A 16,966-nucleotide genomic window follows, 5' to 3' on the forward strand; every position below is an offset into this window, starting at 1 on the left:
CTACAGCATTTGTGGGAGAGTTTTGATTGCTGGGGATAAGTTAATTACAATTAATTGCACCTAAATTATAAGTTTGCATGCTGTGTATATGTATATATACACACAAATACATTCATTCATTCATATATTTGAAAAAAATACTTTTATTTAGATGTAATATATACATTAATACATACACATATACATATATATCTCTCTCTCTATATATATATATATATATATATCTATATCTCTCTCTCTCTCTCTCTCTATATATATATATATATATATATATGTATATATATATATCTATAGATCTCTCTCTCTCTCTCTCTATATATATATATATATATATATATCATGTCAAAGCAATCTTATTTTGGATGTGATTAATCTTTGCCCAGTGTTAATATAAAATTAAAAAAAGAAATTAATTTAAGGTTTCATGAAGCACTAATGAAGACTTAATAACAGTTAAAAGCATCGATTCTTCTCAAACACATTGACTTTAAGAGCCAGCTTTATTCTGGTTAATTAAAATATCTAAATATTCCAACTCAGAAGATATTCATAGGATATAAATGCACAAGTCTTTCATAGTAGTTGTGAAGTAATGGGAAATCTAATGCATAAAATAAATAATAATAATAATAAGTCTTTTTTACACGATTGAAATAATGGTGTTTATGTCTACAGACTGACCCCATTTATGATCATACCACCAGAATTACAATTAAAAAAAAAAAAAAAAAAAAAAGTTAAAGTACTTTGCCAGAAATGAGGTCAAACATTACTCTATTTTTTTTTTAAAGGGGCACAAAAAACAACAACAAAAAAAAAAACATTTTAAAAAGCAGTGCTCTGAACAGATCAGTAGATGGTGCTTTGTGCAGAAACTGTACACTACTGTAGTCATTTTTTGGATGGCCAAACTCAACTCCAATGATAGCTGTATTATTATTATTATTATTATTTTATTTATTTATTTTTAAAGCGAGCACTATGACTTAAAACAGCATTGTGCAAACACTTAGGTGTTATTTAAGACATTACTGTAATTCTCAATTTATAAAAAGAGGAAAAAAAAAAAAAAAAAAAAAAAAAAAAAAAAAAAGTTGTGCAAATTAACTAATGCACTCATCTCCTGGCGCTTCATTTATACTAATCAACTACAGCCATATTTACATTCTCACAGCGTTGTAATGTAAGCCAACCCAAAGAAAAACTCGAGCAGTTTGCTTCCCCTTCAACACTTTATTGATGAAGCAGAGCTACAGCAGGACCATAGTGAGAAGTTACAGCTCCCAAATCAAGTGTCCAGCAGTGGCCTTTGAGGAAGCACACTTCCCTCCACACCTGCAATACAACACCATCAGATCCAGAGGATTACAACAAGTTACATCCCAAATAACACACTAGACCAGGGGTCACCAATCTCAGTCCTGGAGGGCCGGTGTCCCTGCAGGGTTTAGCTCCAACTTGCCTCAACACACCTGCCTGGGTGTTTCAAGTATACCTAGTAAGACCTTGATTAGCTCATTCAGGTGTGTTTGATTAGGGTTGGAGATAAAATCTGCAGGACACCGGCCCTCCAGGAACAAGTTTGGTGATCCCTGCACTAGACACTTATACTTATAGTAGACCTTGTAGTGTACAAGTGTAGTGTTGTCCCATGTGGAACACCAACGGTGCACACTACTACCACCACAAGTGAAGTATCTGAACGACACAAAGATCCTGAAGTGATGGTTTTAGCCCACGAGACCGCATGAGAGAATTTAAAAGCAATCTAAATGACTTATTAGGTCACATGATAACGATACAAAGAATGTTCAAATACCATTCATTAAAATTACTATATAGAATGCTTCCTAAAGGGTCGTGAAGTAGGTTCAAATTCATGTACAAAGTGTAAAACCTATTAAACGTTACCTTTAATGAGTAGATAAATTGCAATCAGGAGGCAGCAGAACACCCAATAGCTCCTCCCCTTAACCGCAGCACCCAATAGCTCCTCCCCTTAAGCTCCGCCCCACACCCCTTCCCCTTAAACCCCGCCCCAATATCTCCTCCCCTTAAGCTCAACCACAATAGCTCCTCCCCTTAAGCTCAGCCCCGATAACTCCTCCCCTTCCACTTAGCACCCAGTAGCTTTTCCCCTTAAGGAAAGCACTCAAGATCTCCTCCCCTTAAACTTGGCTCAAAATAGCCCCTCCCCTTAAGCTTAGCAACCGATAGCTCCTCCCTTTTTCACTACACAAGCAAAGCTGAATGTTTTGAGTGCATAAAACGTTCAATATTTCACACTGAGCAGTTAATGTAGAATAGTGCACAAGAATAGCATGCAATTTGGGACGCATCCATTGATATAAACGCACTTGCCTGGTCACGCCTTTGCCTTCCGCCCTCTTCCTTTACCCTAAAGGAGAAAAACACCATCGGTTTCACTGGTGCAAATTTGACGTCGCAACCCACAATTTTATTTTATACACTAATTTCTAACACACACAAGCGCTTCTAAACCAGACTAAGTTTATTATGCAAGGTGCTGTATACTAGGAGTTGAACGACTTTAGATTTTCAGAAGTTAATTTGAGTCGACTAGTCGCTGGTGACATTAAAACAAGATGCAAATGTTTTGCAACATCCCACAGTTTATGATTTATTTGCAGGAAATATATACACATGCTGTTTGACAGCTCATAGCACGTTGCAAAAACAATGCAGCATTACCAGAAACTCAATTTACTGAAAAACAAATGCAGGCAACACTATCATTTCATTAATGCAACATCAGCACCGGGCTAATTTTACTACTACTACTACTACTACTACTAATAATAATAATAATAATAATAATAATAATAATAATAATAATAATAATAATAATAAACAAATACAAGGCAACACATTGATAACTGCACGTTCTTATAATAATAATAATAATAATAATAATAATAATACTTTAGAGCAGAAGTAATGCCTGCATCCTCAGTACACGGAGTTATTCAGAACATGATGCACGATAATGTTAAGCCTTATTACACTGTCTAAAACTTGCTCAGACGCATATATCACCACTATGATAGTCCGCGCTAGAAAGCTGCTCAAAATCCTTGCCCGTTTGTTTTGCAGTTACGGTCTTATCGTGGTTCAGACGTCTGACTATGTCCACCAGGGATGCATGATAACATTTTAAAAATGACTTTAAATAATCCGAGGGCAGTTTCATCTTAGTGTGTAAAGCTGCCCTGTAGTTCAGGTCAAACCATGTGATCTCGTGTTCAGCCCCTACTGTATATACTCTATTGTTCACAAAACTGAATTCCTGCTCCAGCATACTGCAATGAAGAGATAACTAGAGCATACTCTAGTATTTATTAGCTTTTTACCACAGTAAATGTGTATTGTAGTATAAATGTACCCTACAGTTTATATTCCTATAGTTGTGTACCATAGAAACTATATAAAAGTCACCGCAGCAGATTAAAGCAGTGGTTCCCAAAGTGGGGGTCATTGAGCTTGTTGATTTCCAAATATCAAAAATCCTAATATCAAATTAATTTCATTTAACTAGAATTAGCCTACCGAAGAAAATAAATGTTACATAAACAGCCAATCAAATTCCATCAGCCTTTCGATTTGGGACCCCTGGGGTGATAACGTTATATTAAAGACACAGCAGTAGCATCAGATGCAGCAGATTGATTTCATGCCATCAGGTTAAACTTACTGACACCTTTACGCTACTCGAGTCCATTTAAAATAAATACAGACACGACTAAACATGGACTGGTCTCCGAGTGGCGTTCTCCAAAATTAAATGACGAATAAACATGGGCCTGATGGTGTGTGCACCGTTGTGTGCAAGGTTAATATAGATTTATAAAACCTCAGAGGATACTGGGGGTCGAGAGTCGCTGGCATTGTTATTTTGGGGGGTCATAAAGTTTGGGAACCCCTGAATTAAAGTAAATCACAATAGTATGGTTAAACACTACAGTATTTCTCTATAGTAGAAAACAAGCCCACCTTTTTTGGTGGATTTTCACCATCTGATGCTTCCCTGAGTTTAGAAAAAATGTGATTAGTTTGAGTAATCGATGGAGGAAAAACCCCAAATATTAGATCCAACTCACTCATCTTCTCCCTTCTCTGGCTTCTTTCTCTTCAAAAGGACAGAAATTGCAGTGAGAAATCAGCTCAAGTATAAGGAGCTCGACAGTAGAGGTGAAGCCTTACTTTGCCAGCACTGTTTTTGGTGACTTTCTTAACAGGCGATTCTTCGATATCCTCCTCTTCTTCTACCTCCTCGTCCATCTCCTCGTCCAGCTCTTCTTCATCAGAGTACTCCTCCACTGGGACAGGTTTCAGCACAAGACTCCGTTCAATTAAAGCGGGAATGAGATGGTAAAAGCTAAATATAGCAGTCATGGGTCACTCACAGGCCACATGCTCCGCTCCGACAAACACCGGACCAGAGCCGTGCTTCAGGCGAAAGGTCACCGGTGGATGAAGATCCAAACCAGACAGGTTAACCTGATGGAGAGGGGAGGAAAAAACTATCAATTTAGCAGATGCTTTTGAGTTGGAGTAGCCAGATGAGAAATGTAGGGTTATTTTAATAGTTTTATAAATATTATATTTTTATTTTGACCTTAAAAGCAACACAGAGCAATTCTCATGGCCTGAAACGAAGACCGAAAAGAAAAAGCCAACAAAAACAAGACTAAAGACAGAAAAAAAGACTTTAAATGCATGGTTCCATCAGTTCCTCCAGTTTTATACATAGATTAACATATCTATGTTAGTGGACAGCGGCAACATGGTGATCTTGCAAGCAATGACGAGGTCATACCTTTAAACCGTTATCCTTGACATTTGACAAAGGGTTTCCAGCAAAGTAATGTGTATTTATATAATGCATTTATCATGTATGGCCATACACCCAAAGGGCTTCACAATCATGAGGAGGGTCTCTCCACACCAGCTCCACTTGGATATGGATATCCATACAACAGCACCGGTGCTTCACCACACACCAGCTATAGGTGGCATGGAGAGACAGTGATACAGCCAATTCAGTGTATGGGGATGATTGGGAGGCCATGATGTGTAAGGCCTGAAAAAAGGGGAGGGGATTTGGCCAGGGCACCGTGCCATGGGATTATTAATGACCACAGGACCTCAGATTAACTTTTCTCATCTGAAAGACAGCGCTCACTGACGGTAGAATGTCACAGACCACAGGTTGAGCGCCCCCTGCTGGCCTCGCCAACACCACTTCCAGCAGCAACCTAGTGTTCCCATGTGGTCTCCAATCCAGACACGGACCAGGCTCAGCCCTGCTTGGCTTCAGCGAGTGCAGGGTGATATAGCTGTGGAGAAGTGCTAGAGAGTCCAGAAAGCCAGGTTTATAGTGGTTTTGATGCCTTTTTCCATAGATGAAGAATTTTATTTAGCTACCACCTGATGACTGAACCCACGAAGTGAGTCAGACCAACCAAAAACAGCAATTACTGGACCAGGGGTGAGCTCACCAGAATAACCCTTCTGAATCAAGCTGAAAATTTCACTCCGATGACCAAAAACAGACGTCCAATTCAGTTCATCCTTATTTCTGTCGCTTTAATGTAGATCATAGCAAAGCAGTTTAACATCAGTTCTAGTAAACTGAAACCGTGTCAGTCCAGTGTTCAGAGCTGGAGTTCAGTTCAGTGTAGTTTAATTCTCACTGCTGAAAGTCCAAACACTGAAGAGCAAATCCATCCAGCTCCCAAGGAGCCTTCTGTAGACTCGCAGTTAGAGGAGATGGAGGGGAGAATTTGTTCAGCTTAACTCTAGAATGAAGCAGATGTCCTCCTTTATATTGGATTAGTTGGTGTCTTGAGTTAGAACATTTATGACCTTGATTGACTTTCAGTATTTTCTGTAAATCTCATTGGTAATTTGAATGCTTCAAACTTATGGCTATTTAAAATGGCAGGATTCATATAGATAACTTCATGATTAAAAATAAATAATAAATTAAAATATATATTTATTAATAATAATAATAATAATAATAATAATAATAATAATCATCATCATCATCAACAACTTCAGACCCATTTGTGATAACGCAATTTTTCCTAGGGATTAGCAGATGCTCAGACAGCTAGTGATTAGCGCTTAATTACCCCCCCCCCCTCCCCCTCCACCTAAAAATAAAGAATCAATTTTTGGTTATAAAACCAAAGTCTTAAAGCTGAAAACCTGTAACCATGGACTTCTGTAGTATGAAAAACAAATACTGTGGAAGTCAGTGGTTACAGGTTTCCAGCACTTTAAAATATATTCATTGGCGTTTAACATTGGCATTTGAAACCAGTTAAGGTTAAGTGATCATTTTAATTTTTGGGCAAACCATCCCTTTAATAAAACAAGCCAGAGCGAGAAAGGATAGATGGGGGGGGGGCTAATGTGTTGATAATTTACTTCATAAGCCACAGTTATCAATTCATAATTGTTAAAAGATGCAAGAATTTTAATTTCCAAAAATAAACTGCATCAATTGACTGACAATTACAAGTTTAAGGTCAGTGTTACGGTGTAAAATGTTCTGCTTCTGTTTAGTTACTTTTATATGTTTGGCAGTCCTGTTGACGTCGCTTCAGCCTCAGTATTCTTAACCACGCCCCTCTTAGTTTACTACGCATGGAATGCAGAGGAAGCCCCGCCCCCTACTCAATATTCAGTTTCATCAACATGCTAAAGTGTTATGACAAGCATTTTTAGCATTAAAACACTTGTTCTGACCATCCATAAATATATTTAAAGATATCTTTATATTTTGACGAGTGAATTATATTTCGACTAGTAAGAATGACGATATCTGCAATTACGACTGTACTAGTAAGAAATCTGCTTACAGATATCTCGAATCTGGGGTGTAGCGGACATTTTAAAAGTGGTGCAGGGAGATTTGGACAGCTGAATAAGATCCAAGTTTATATTCATATAATTATTAAATCACCCGTTTCTAAATGAGCTCTAAGAGAGGGGGTATCTTCCCCCCCCCCAGTTGCTACACCCGTATGTAAATATATTTTGATTAGTCAAAACTGTTGAAAATATCTCTAATGATATTGTAGATATGCCTCATATCCGCAACAGTAATTAGAGATCTCTAATTCCATTTCGACTAGTCACAATTATATTTGAAGATCTGCAATGTATTTACTCAATGCCACAACAACAAGAGATTACATTTCACGGTTTCTGAAAGAGAATAAATAAATAAATAAATAAATAAATAAATAAAGTAAAATTACACCTGCATTGTATTTGCCACTAGTCGAATCTGCGTTAATGACGTCATTTTCTCAGAACATAGACATAAAAAAGTAGATGCCTCAGTTTGCTACAAACAGACACAACGAGCGGTTCTCGCATACAAAAATACAATAACGCTTTTTTTTATATTATAATTTTATGGTGTGGAAACTCAAGTTACGTAAGGAAGCTGAAACATCAAATAGATTACGACTAGTCAATTGCAATATAGATATCTGGAATTGAAATTGATTAGTCAAAACTATGACTAGTTCGGCAAGAGGTATTTAATGGTAAAACGGCTTGCCATAAAAATGGGTCTCAACAACAGGTCTCATGGACATGAATTACATTTATTCCCTCATAGCAAACTAAATGTGTTAAGAAAATAAACATTGCAAGTTGATTTCACACGGATGTTCAAGTTGCGGTAACAAACTTACCGTTGGCATGGATTTCGCGTGAAGCGTTGCTATGGGAACCGCCTTGGCGCTACTGTTTCCCTCACCGGTGACCAGCTCGACAATATTGAACTCATCTTTGGCGGTGTGACCGAGACACATCTTCAAAATAAGTGTTAATTAGTCAATGACCAAATAAACATCGTGTTTACGGTGATAAAGAGTGGACCAACCGTTCTCAGTGCCAGCTGGTGCTGATGGTTCGTGTCATCAGTCTTGAAGGACTCTTCTTTATTAGATTCATTGAGTTCACAACCTGAAAACATTACGACAGGATCGATATTTCCAGAAAACATCGGGAAGTCTAGATGGGTTTTGTTTTAAGGGATGAAAAACTTCACATCTTACCCCAAAGAGTGGATAAAGGTTTCTCGGTTTTGCTCATTTTGAAACAAAAACAAAAGACTGAAAGGCGCATACAGTTTTATTAGTCAACCCAATGTATTTTAGACACTTTTATTATAAATACACTTATATATAACGTTAATCTCACCAGAAATAATCTCCGGGCTGTTTCTAGGACAGCAAAAGAAAAGAAAGAGTGAGTCTGCGCCGTGTGCTAGTTAAAAGCAGATGCTAATTGCTCATCAGGTGACGGTGATTAAGTCTGGATCACAGCAGGTTAATGATGACTCTGACCCTCTGCATGACCTGCTGAAAATCTCTTCATATTAATCATGTTTTCATCCAGAAGAGTTAAGCTGACTCATAATGATGCATACTAAATATGCTGTCGTTCATGATACGAGCTGTCACGTTGGCTAGGCGACATGAGGTTATTTATTAATGTTACATTGATTTGAATCATTTCCCAAATTAGGATCATTATATGAAACGGAACCATCAGGATATTATCAATGTTTTGAGCTAATCATTGGGTCAAAAAAGGTAAGTTTACTGTATTGTTTCTGGTATCATTTAATTCCAGTATGTGTAGGGGAGAGCAAAGTAACACTTTTTGGTTTTGGCCAAATAATGAACAAAGTAATGGGGTTAGACGAACCATACAACACACAAGCATCTCCTACAAGTGAGTACTGATAGTAGGATCGCTGAATCTGTGGTTCTGTGTGCAGTATTGTCAAAAATACCAGGAGTAAAAATGTTACTATTTACCCCACCTGTGGGTCAAGCTGTAACAGGCAAAAGGTTAGTTGTAAGTTAGATGAACCATACAACACACAAGCATCTCCTACAAGTGAGTACTGATAGTATAATCACTGAATCTGTGGTTCTGTGTGCAGTATTGTCTAAAGTGCCAGGAGTAAAAATTTTAATATTCACCCCACCTGTGGGTCAAGCTGTAACAGGCAAAAGGTTAGTTGTAACACATGCTTAAAAAGGCTGATTACACACAATTAATTTAAATTTAGTTTACTTTAAATAGTAGCTATATTTCCTCAGTACCTATTATCTATAGGATAAACACATTTGGATATACTTGCATTATTATACAGTGCATTTATTTGCATTATTAGCAATAATAATATATTTTTTTCTGTCAAAAACATATTTTCTATTAGGAAAAAAAAATATATATTAAAAGTTTAAAACAATCAAAATTCAACACATATTTAGTTTGTTTAATCGGTGTCCAACAGTGTGTGGCTTATTTGTAACACCCTGCTACAACTAACCCCGCTGTATCGCGTTTTCCTCAAAACTGGCCAGCAGGCTCTGTGTGTTTTACATCTTTTAAAATAGTCTTTTAGCCTAGAAGATGCTAATCACAACAATAGAAGTCTTCACTAACATACTTTCACTGATATTTTTTTAAAATCAGAAATATCGACTGTAATAAGAAATACTTTTATGCTGCTAAAATGGTTTCTCCTGTGTTTCTCATCCAAATTTTGCTGAACTTTTTCAGTAATTGGCAGAAAGACGTCTGCTGACACTGTGGTGAACACCTCGGAAGCATGCCATGGTTAACCCTAACTCTGTTACATTTTACCCCGGGTTACTTTGTGCCCTGCGCTACCCTACAAAAAATATAGCATTATGCATTATACAGTCAATTTGTTTATTTATTTTTTGTCATTGTAGAATTGTGGGTACAGTTTTTCAAAAGCTGTTAATGCATGAATGATAACACACTTCATTTTAAGTTTTCGCTAAAGAAAAATAATGATTGCATGTGCATTTAAGGATATTTTGTGTGGAAAATATTAACTTCAATAATATAGCTGTTTTAGAAAAAGAATTCAAAACCAAATTTACTGCGGTAGAAGAAGCTGCTTGAATCTTTTCTCTATTTAAAAAATTACTTTCACCTCAGAGGACAGTGAAAAATGTATGCACATAACTGAGGATTTTTATTCGATAAAACATGCGCATAAACTACAGTATGATGGAAACACTTTTACCGAACAAATTCCAGCATGTGTATTTAAGATTAGTGTAAGTGTATTTGTATAAAAGAGATCACGTGTGATCAGGTGTGAATGGACAAACCAGGCTGACCACATTATAAAACATCTGTAATGTTGTATTGGTCATTCTAAAACGCCTTAACCGTTTTAGTATTAATGTTATTATATTATTAATGACCTCCAGAGCGTCTGGAGTGTGTCTAGAGAGTCTCTTCTCCGCATCTAATGGCTTTAAATGCCACCACGCATTCATTGTGTGTCAGCATCCTCTTCTGAGCTGAAAGTCATTTATTAAATAACGAAAAGATTGATGCAGCTTCTACCACAGTAAATTCTGTTTTTACTGTTGATATTTGGCACCAGTTAATCAGGAAGTGTCGATTTTGTTTTCTTTGATTCGTTGGATGGAAACGTTGCTTCATTCGCACATCTTATGCGATATTCCGGTTTTGCACATAAATTTAATTAGCATTTTTGGATTGAAACACAGCTATTGTTGACATTTCAGCCTCACAAAGAACAAAGTCACGTATACGAGAATGGCTTGTCCATTTTTAAGAAATAATTATCTTAAATACAGAGACAGAGACATGTACTGTAACTAGATTAGTCATAATCCCATTCTTTCTAAAAACAAGCTCTGCTAAAAAATGTCAAATCAGCCTCGACCACTTGATCAATAATAAAGGCAGACACGCAAGTGCACTTTTACATCTATTAAAAACTCAACTTTAGAAATTGTGTCTTAAACTGATCAACATGTGTAAAAGTGGAAACATTAAACATTTCCACTAAACATTAAGCTAAGGTTATCTGCATTCTTGTTGTCAGATTTGTTGTAGAAACTACACAGTAGTCCATTTTATGTAATTTAATGCAATTACATCTGAAATAACTTCAAAATTACGGCTAATTCCCCACTTTTTCAAGTGAAAATGTAATAAACGTCACACATTACATTACTTATTTTATTATACTTTAAATGTAAAATTACGCATTACCTTGTGCAGCTGTTTTCCCACGCTAACTGTCTGTTTCACTGCTGCAGTGGTGTTGCTTTTTTTATATAAAAGCACATCAAGTTAATATAAAATGAGCAGATTAAGTTCAGCTGGAGACAGTAATGCTGATCTCTTTTTTGTTTTCCAGATGTTGCCATGGTTACTTGTAATATATGCGCTACATTGATGATGCCTTTATAATTGCGGTGTGCGCGTTTAAAGCTGCGGTCACACTAGAGTTTGTGTGCGCGAAACTGTCGTACGGCGCTGCGAAAAGGGGCGGGATTAAACAAGATTATTAGACATTTAAAAAAGCGAGCGATTGCTCCATGTTTTACATTTCTGTCCAGAGAGGTCCTGTTTTGATCCTCGATTGGTCTCACGCAGTCAAGTGATGCGAGTTCACAGGTCAGAGTTCACCAAGCTTGAATGTTGCACAGCAGTGAACTGCGAAACTCAAAGGGCACCTAGGTTAGCCCTTTTTTCAGTTTTAATATGAGTCTTTTGTGTCTACAGAATGTGTGTGTAAAGTTTCAGCTCAAAACACCCATCAGATTATTTATTAGAGCTTTTATAAGTTTCTATTTTATACATTTTTGCATCAGGAGGCGGTTTTGCTGTACTGCACCTTTAAGGCTAGTCCTTCCCGCCCACCGTTTCTACGTGCCTTTCAGCGTGCCTTAATCTCCTCCCTCTGCTGCGTCAGACAACAGACAGACATAAAGGAAGCAGATCTCACGTAGCGTTTGTAAGAAATACTACAGTAAGAACTTTACCAATCAGTATTTGATGCATTCGTTGTGTTAAGATGAGTCAACTTAATGAGTCGCACACAATGTCGTTACAAAGTTCACACACACACACACACACACACACACACACACACACACACACACACACACAAAGACTTTTAGCATGCAAATGTGACAGGCTACAGGTTAATCTCCACTGCTGTATGAATATCTGTTATGTTAATGTACAAAATAAACCTGATTTAACGTCCACAAACCGCGATTGAAGCGTCTTATTTTATAATTGTTCTGACACGCGGCTGTGCTGATGAAGTAAAGCTAAGCTAAATGTCTGTACTTCATTACACACATGCTCTGTTTTAAAACATGTTAAACTTGTGAAACTCACTCTTGATCACGTTTGATGATGATTGATGACTCTAGTGAACTGAACACACCTTTTATTCCCGGCTGCTTTGCGTTCGTCCTCTCTTGTTGATATGATTATACACGTGACTACCGGGACATGTTAATGCGCACAGCTGTCAATCACTTCGGTGGGCGGGGGGACCGCTCCCCTACGTAAAGTTGCGGTCGATCTGAAAACTGCTCCAATTGGTCCACCGTTATTATGTTGCTAAATTGAAAATAAAGCACTGGGTGTGTTTATATCACCCTAATGTGACACTTTATACACTATACTTACACACATGTCTGTCTAAACAGCTTGAAAAGTAGATTTTTCACCATAGGTGCCCTTTAACGCATGACCCTACGTTTCCGGTCTGACGCATTCATGTGCGTATGAATGGAAGTCTATTGGGAGAAAAGTCCAGTGTGACTGTAGCTTAACTCTGAGTTGCTCTACTCAAAGTTGATTGACCTAAATCAGATCAGCTGTTCTGAAACCAAAAACTCAGAGTTTTTAATCTCTCTGTAAATCAACTCAAAGTTCAAGTTTAAACTCCGAGTTGGCTGAACCTCCTTACTGAAACAGGCCACAGGGCTACTCAAAAAAAAATTACGTCAGTGCAGTAGCCTAGTGGTTACTAGGTGACGTATAGCACCAACGTGCTCACGGCGACCCGAGTTCGATTCCTGGCTCGAGGTCCTTTGCCAATCTTTCCCCTCTCTCTGCCCCCAATGCTTTCCTGTCTGAATTCTCTACTGTTCTGTCATAATAAAGGTGAAAAAACCCTAAAAAAAATAAATAAATAAAAAAAATTACAAACATTTAAATCACAATCGGGTGGCACAGTGGGTTGCTGGTGCGAGCCTCAGCTGGGTCAGTTGGCGTTTCTGTGTGGAGTTTGCATGTTCTCTCTGCGTTCGCGTGGGTTTCCTCCGGGTGCTCGGGTTTCCCCCATAGTCCAAACACATGCGCTATAGGGGAATTGATGAACTCAATTGGCTGTAATATATGAGTGTGAATGCACGTGTGTATGGGTGTTTCCCAGTGCTGGGTTGCAGCTGGAAGGGCATCCACTGTGTAAAACATATGCTGGAATAGTTGACGGTTCATTCTGCTGTGGTGACCCTTAATAAATAATGGGCTAAGCGTCAAGAAAATGAATGTATGAACTGATTGCTTTTAATACAACGGGTTTACTCCCTTTTAAGTGCAGTAACTGATCACTTTTTACTGTGTGTGTTCAAATAGAAATCATCTAATGTAAATAACTAGTACTCTCTGTAGTGATAAGTGCAATAACTAGCCCCGTTCTCAATATTCTCCTGAGATGCAGTCAGCTCATCAAATATGCAGAGATATGGGTTCATTTAACTGCTTCTTTGCGTGTTGTTTATGTCTCTGAGTTGCACATGTGTCTGCCTCCTCTCTTCCAGACTGCTGGGATCTGTGATGTATTATTAACACTCAGCCTGTGGATTACAGTATGGGGAGAGAGAGAGATTCGGGCTCCGGGTTTGAGCGTCTCTCTTGGGGTCTCATGGCCCCTCGGCACCATCAAACACCAGAGCTGTGGATGAAAGAGTCCAGGACAAACAGACTGTGATGATGAGGTGTGGAGGTGACCGACAAATCAATATATCTTATACTATTATTACACCGCTATCTGGAGTTTATTATTCTGAACATGTTGATTTTGGGTGGCATGGTGGCTCAGTAGTTAGCACTGACGACTCAGAGCAAGAAGGTCACTGGTTTGAGTCTTGGCTGGGTCAGTTGGTGTTTCTGTGTGGAGTTTGCATGCTCTCCCTGTGTTGGCGTGGGTTTCCTCTGGGTGCTCCAAAACAAACACATGCGCTATAGGGGAACTGATGAACTACATTGGCCGTTGTGTGTGTGTTTGTGGGTGTTTCCCAGTGCTGGGTTGTGGCTGGAAGGGCATCAGCTGTGTTAAACATATGCTGGATAAATTCATCAGGCAACCCCTGATATATAAGGGAGTAAGCAGATAGATAATGAATAATCTTTGCCCAGCATTAATATTGATAAACAGTCAGGATGACCTGCAGTACCTGGATTTGTCTGTTATTAGTATTGATTTAATCTAGATTAATCTCACTGTAATCTTAGAGTTAATCTAGATTAAAATGGCTCTTTTGAATTCTGCTGAATGCGTTCAGAATATGTGTGCTACCCAAATAATGACTAAAAGTAAGTCTTTGAGAACGGCTTTCTCAAGCCAGGTGGTGCATTAGACCAGGGGGTTATCTCCTGTTTCCCAAATGCATCACAAACTGCTTGAGAAACTGTGCTACTACGATAACTGGTGATGAAAATAAATGATGTTCAATAAGATGTACTTGTGTTTACTAACTGTTTATTCAGTTAACCATGAATTTTGTCAGCCTACATAAGCTCCAAACAGCGAATTTTGATGACCTTAATCTGACTAAAGTCATCACTGAACTGAACAGAAATGGAATTAAGATGTGGAGTATGCAGATATTAGCGGCATTACTGAAGTAAACACCGCAATCAAACTATTACCATCATGTAGGACTTTAAGCCATATTTTCAGACAAGATCCACACACACGGCTGTCAGTAAAGGACCACAAACACACACACACACACACACACACACACACACACACACACACACACACACACACACACACACACACATCGTGAAATGCTGAAGTTTTTTCTTTCCATTCGGCGTGTGTTATTAAATTCCATAACACTCTCACCAGTCCTTACTCCTTATGTGCGTCTAATACCCCAGTTTGTCATGGGGGCATGAATGAAATGTTCATGAGTGAAGGTGAAACTGCTGAACTGCAGTTAAAGTGACCCAAAATTACAGGAAACTCTTAGATGAAAGCACTTCACGTCAACACCTTCATTATATTATTGTCTATTAAGGCAAATAACTAGACTACAGATGTCCATGTAAGCGTAGTCAGTCGTGTCTTTGGAGTAAGTGAAAGATCCAGAAGGTCATCCTGCTGATTTGATTGTGTCAGACAGCTCACCGGTTTGACTTTCATTCACCGTCATTCATTTTAAAAAGCGCCCGCTCCATGTTATTTGTGTATGTTTTACTGGAACACATGAACTCTGCAGGTGCCTGATAGATGTGGAGCTAACGTTTATCAGATTCACTCTAGTGAGCTGCATCCATGTTAGCACGTCTCGTTTGATGGGGTAATTTCACAGTAGGAATACACACAGGTTCGAAGACTCGTTATCGCCCCTACAGTGCAATTCGGCCAGGTATACATCCGCACTAAAAGATCAAGATGAAAGTCATCATAGCTTGCGTAGAATAGACCCAGCTCCAACCCAACTTTGAGAACAGATTAACGGCCATATTTTTTTTGATCGCCCAATAAGACTCTTGCGCCAACGCAGCACGTTAACGCCGATAACGGCCCACCACTACTATTTATACTACAAAATGGCGTAGAATACAGCATAAGTATGCGATTTGGGACGCACCTACAGTTTCTGACCCTAACGTACTACAGAGAAACGTGCAATATAGATTGAACCTTAAAGATGTTTTATTTACATCTATTTTACCTACAGACTCTAACTATGCATGCAAAACTTGCTCTACCAACAATAGCAGCACTTAGAAAGCCGCTACATTCATGTTTACAATGCAAATCCAATCAGATCTGCTTAATTGGTAAATAAAGCAAGTCTCATATAATAATATCTCTACCAAAAGACAGCAAATAGGACTTCACACACTGTGTTGTAAATAAATCAAATGAACACTTTCCCATTGGTCAATAATATTAGTGAAATTAATTAAAAACTGATTAAATATACATTTACACAAGTAAATAAGTGGACTTGATGACGGGCTAAAAATCGGTGGGTTTCTGTGTGCGCAGATTCCGTGTGGGCCTAGATATGAGCTGTGTTTCAGTATAACTTGATCATCTTCTGCATCTCCACACCTGTGCTCACCACAATGACTCGCCAGAAACACAGGCAGAATCCCTGGAAATGAAATGTGAAGCCACAAGGGACTCGAGCACTCGCGCTGGAGAGTGTGTGGGAGGCCTGAAGTCAGTCCTGTGTGTGTGTGTGTGTGTGTGTGTGTGTGTGTGTGTGTGTGTGTGTATGGGGCCTGGTTCTCCTCCGTCAAGCACACACTGCACAAATGAAGCCAATGAGTGTGTATTGCCTATTATTAATGGTGAGTCAGACAGAGTGTTTGTGGGCTGTCTGCTGCAGTGAATGACGTGTGTGTGTGTGTGTGTGTGTGTGTGTGTGTGTGTGTGTGCGTGTGCGTGTGCGTGTGCGTGTGCGTGTGCGTGTGCGTGTGCGTGTGCGTGTGCGTGTGCGTGTGCGTGTGTGTGTGTGTGTGTGTGTGGCAATCGGCTGTTTACATCATGACAAGTGTGCAAGTCATTATCAATCATAAATGACCCCGTTTAGTGCACACTCAAGGCTTAATCATTAGTGCGTTCACATGTTTAGAAACCACAGACCCTTAATGTATTTCTGCATTCCAGACAAACTAAAACAAATAAGACTTTTACTGAAGACAAAATATATGAAATGCTGTGAAAAATTCCCGAATCTGTTAAACAGCACTTGGGAAAGACTGGAAAAAATAATTACAATTTCACAAGAGGGCTGGTCATTTTATATTTACCTCTGTAAATACAGCTGAAGTCCTT

General features: G+C 38.5%; 1 protein-coding gene across 1 annotated transcript; it reads right to left on the reverse strand.

The window, feature by feature from the left end:
• Window positions 1-1,222: 1,222 nt before the first annotated feature.
• npm2b (nucleophosmin/nucleoplasmin, 2b) lies at window positions 1,223-8,289 on the reverse strand. Its single transcript, XM_056467234.1, has 10 exons — window positions 8,248-8,289; window positions 8,103-8,159; window positions 7,928-8,010; window positions 7,737-7,856; window positions 4,425-4,518; window positions 4,222-4,337; window positions 4,119-4,147; window positions 4,012-4,045; window positions 2,362-2,398; window positions 1,223-1,335 (listed from the first exon to the last, which is right to left on the reverse strand). The coding sequence occupies exons 2-9, from the start codon at window positions 8,137-8,139 to the stop codon at window positions 2,366-2,368; spliced, it is 546 nt and encodes a 181-aa protein (XP_056323209.1). The 5' UTR covers window positions 8,140-8,159; window positions 8,248-8,289; the 3' UTR covers window positions 1,223-1,335; window positions 2,362-2,365.
• Between the last annotated feature and the right edge of the window lie 8,677 nt (window positions 8,290-16,966).

Source organism: Danio aesculapii, chromosome 10 (genome assembly GCF_903798145.1).
Source record: "Danio aesculapii chromosome 10, fDanAes4.1, whole genome shotgun sequence".
NCBI lineage: Eukaryota > Metazoa > Chordata > Actinopteri > Cypriniformes > Danionidae > Danio > Danio aesculapii.

What these genes read in the sequence shown, in the direction of transcription:
- npm2b (XM_056467234.1), bottom strand. Translation starts at nt 8,139, where the DNA reads ATGAGCAAAACCGAGAAACCTTTATCCACTCTTTGGG. An exon ending in ACCAGCTGGCACTGAGAACG is followed by an intron (nt 7,857 to 7,927) that starts GTTGGTCCACTC and finishes CTTATTTTGAAG; the next exon opens with ATGTGTCTCGGTCACACCGC. An exon ending in ACGCGAAATCCATGCCAACG is followed by an intron (nt 4,519 to 7,736) that starts GTAAGTTTGTTA and finishes CCTCTCCATCAG; the next exon opens with GTTAACCTGTCTGGTTTGGA.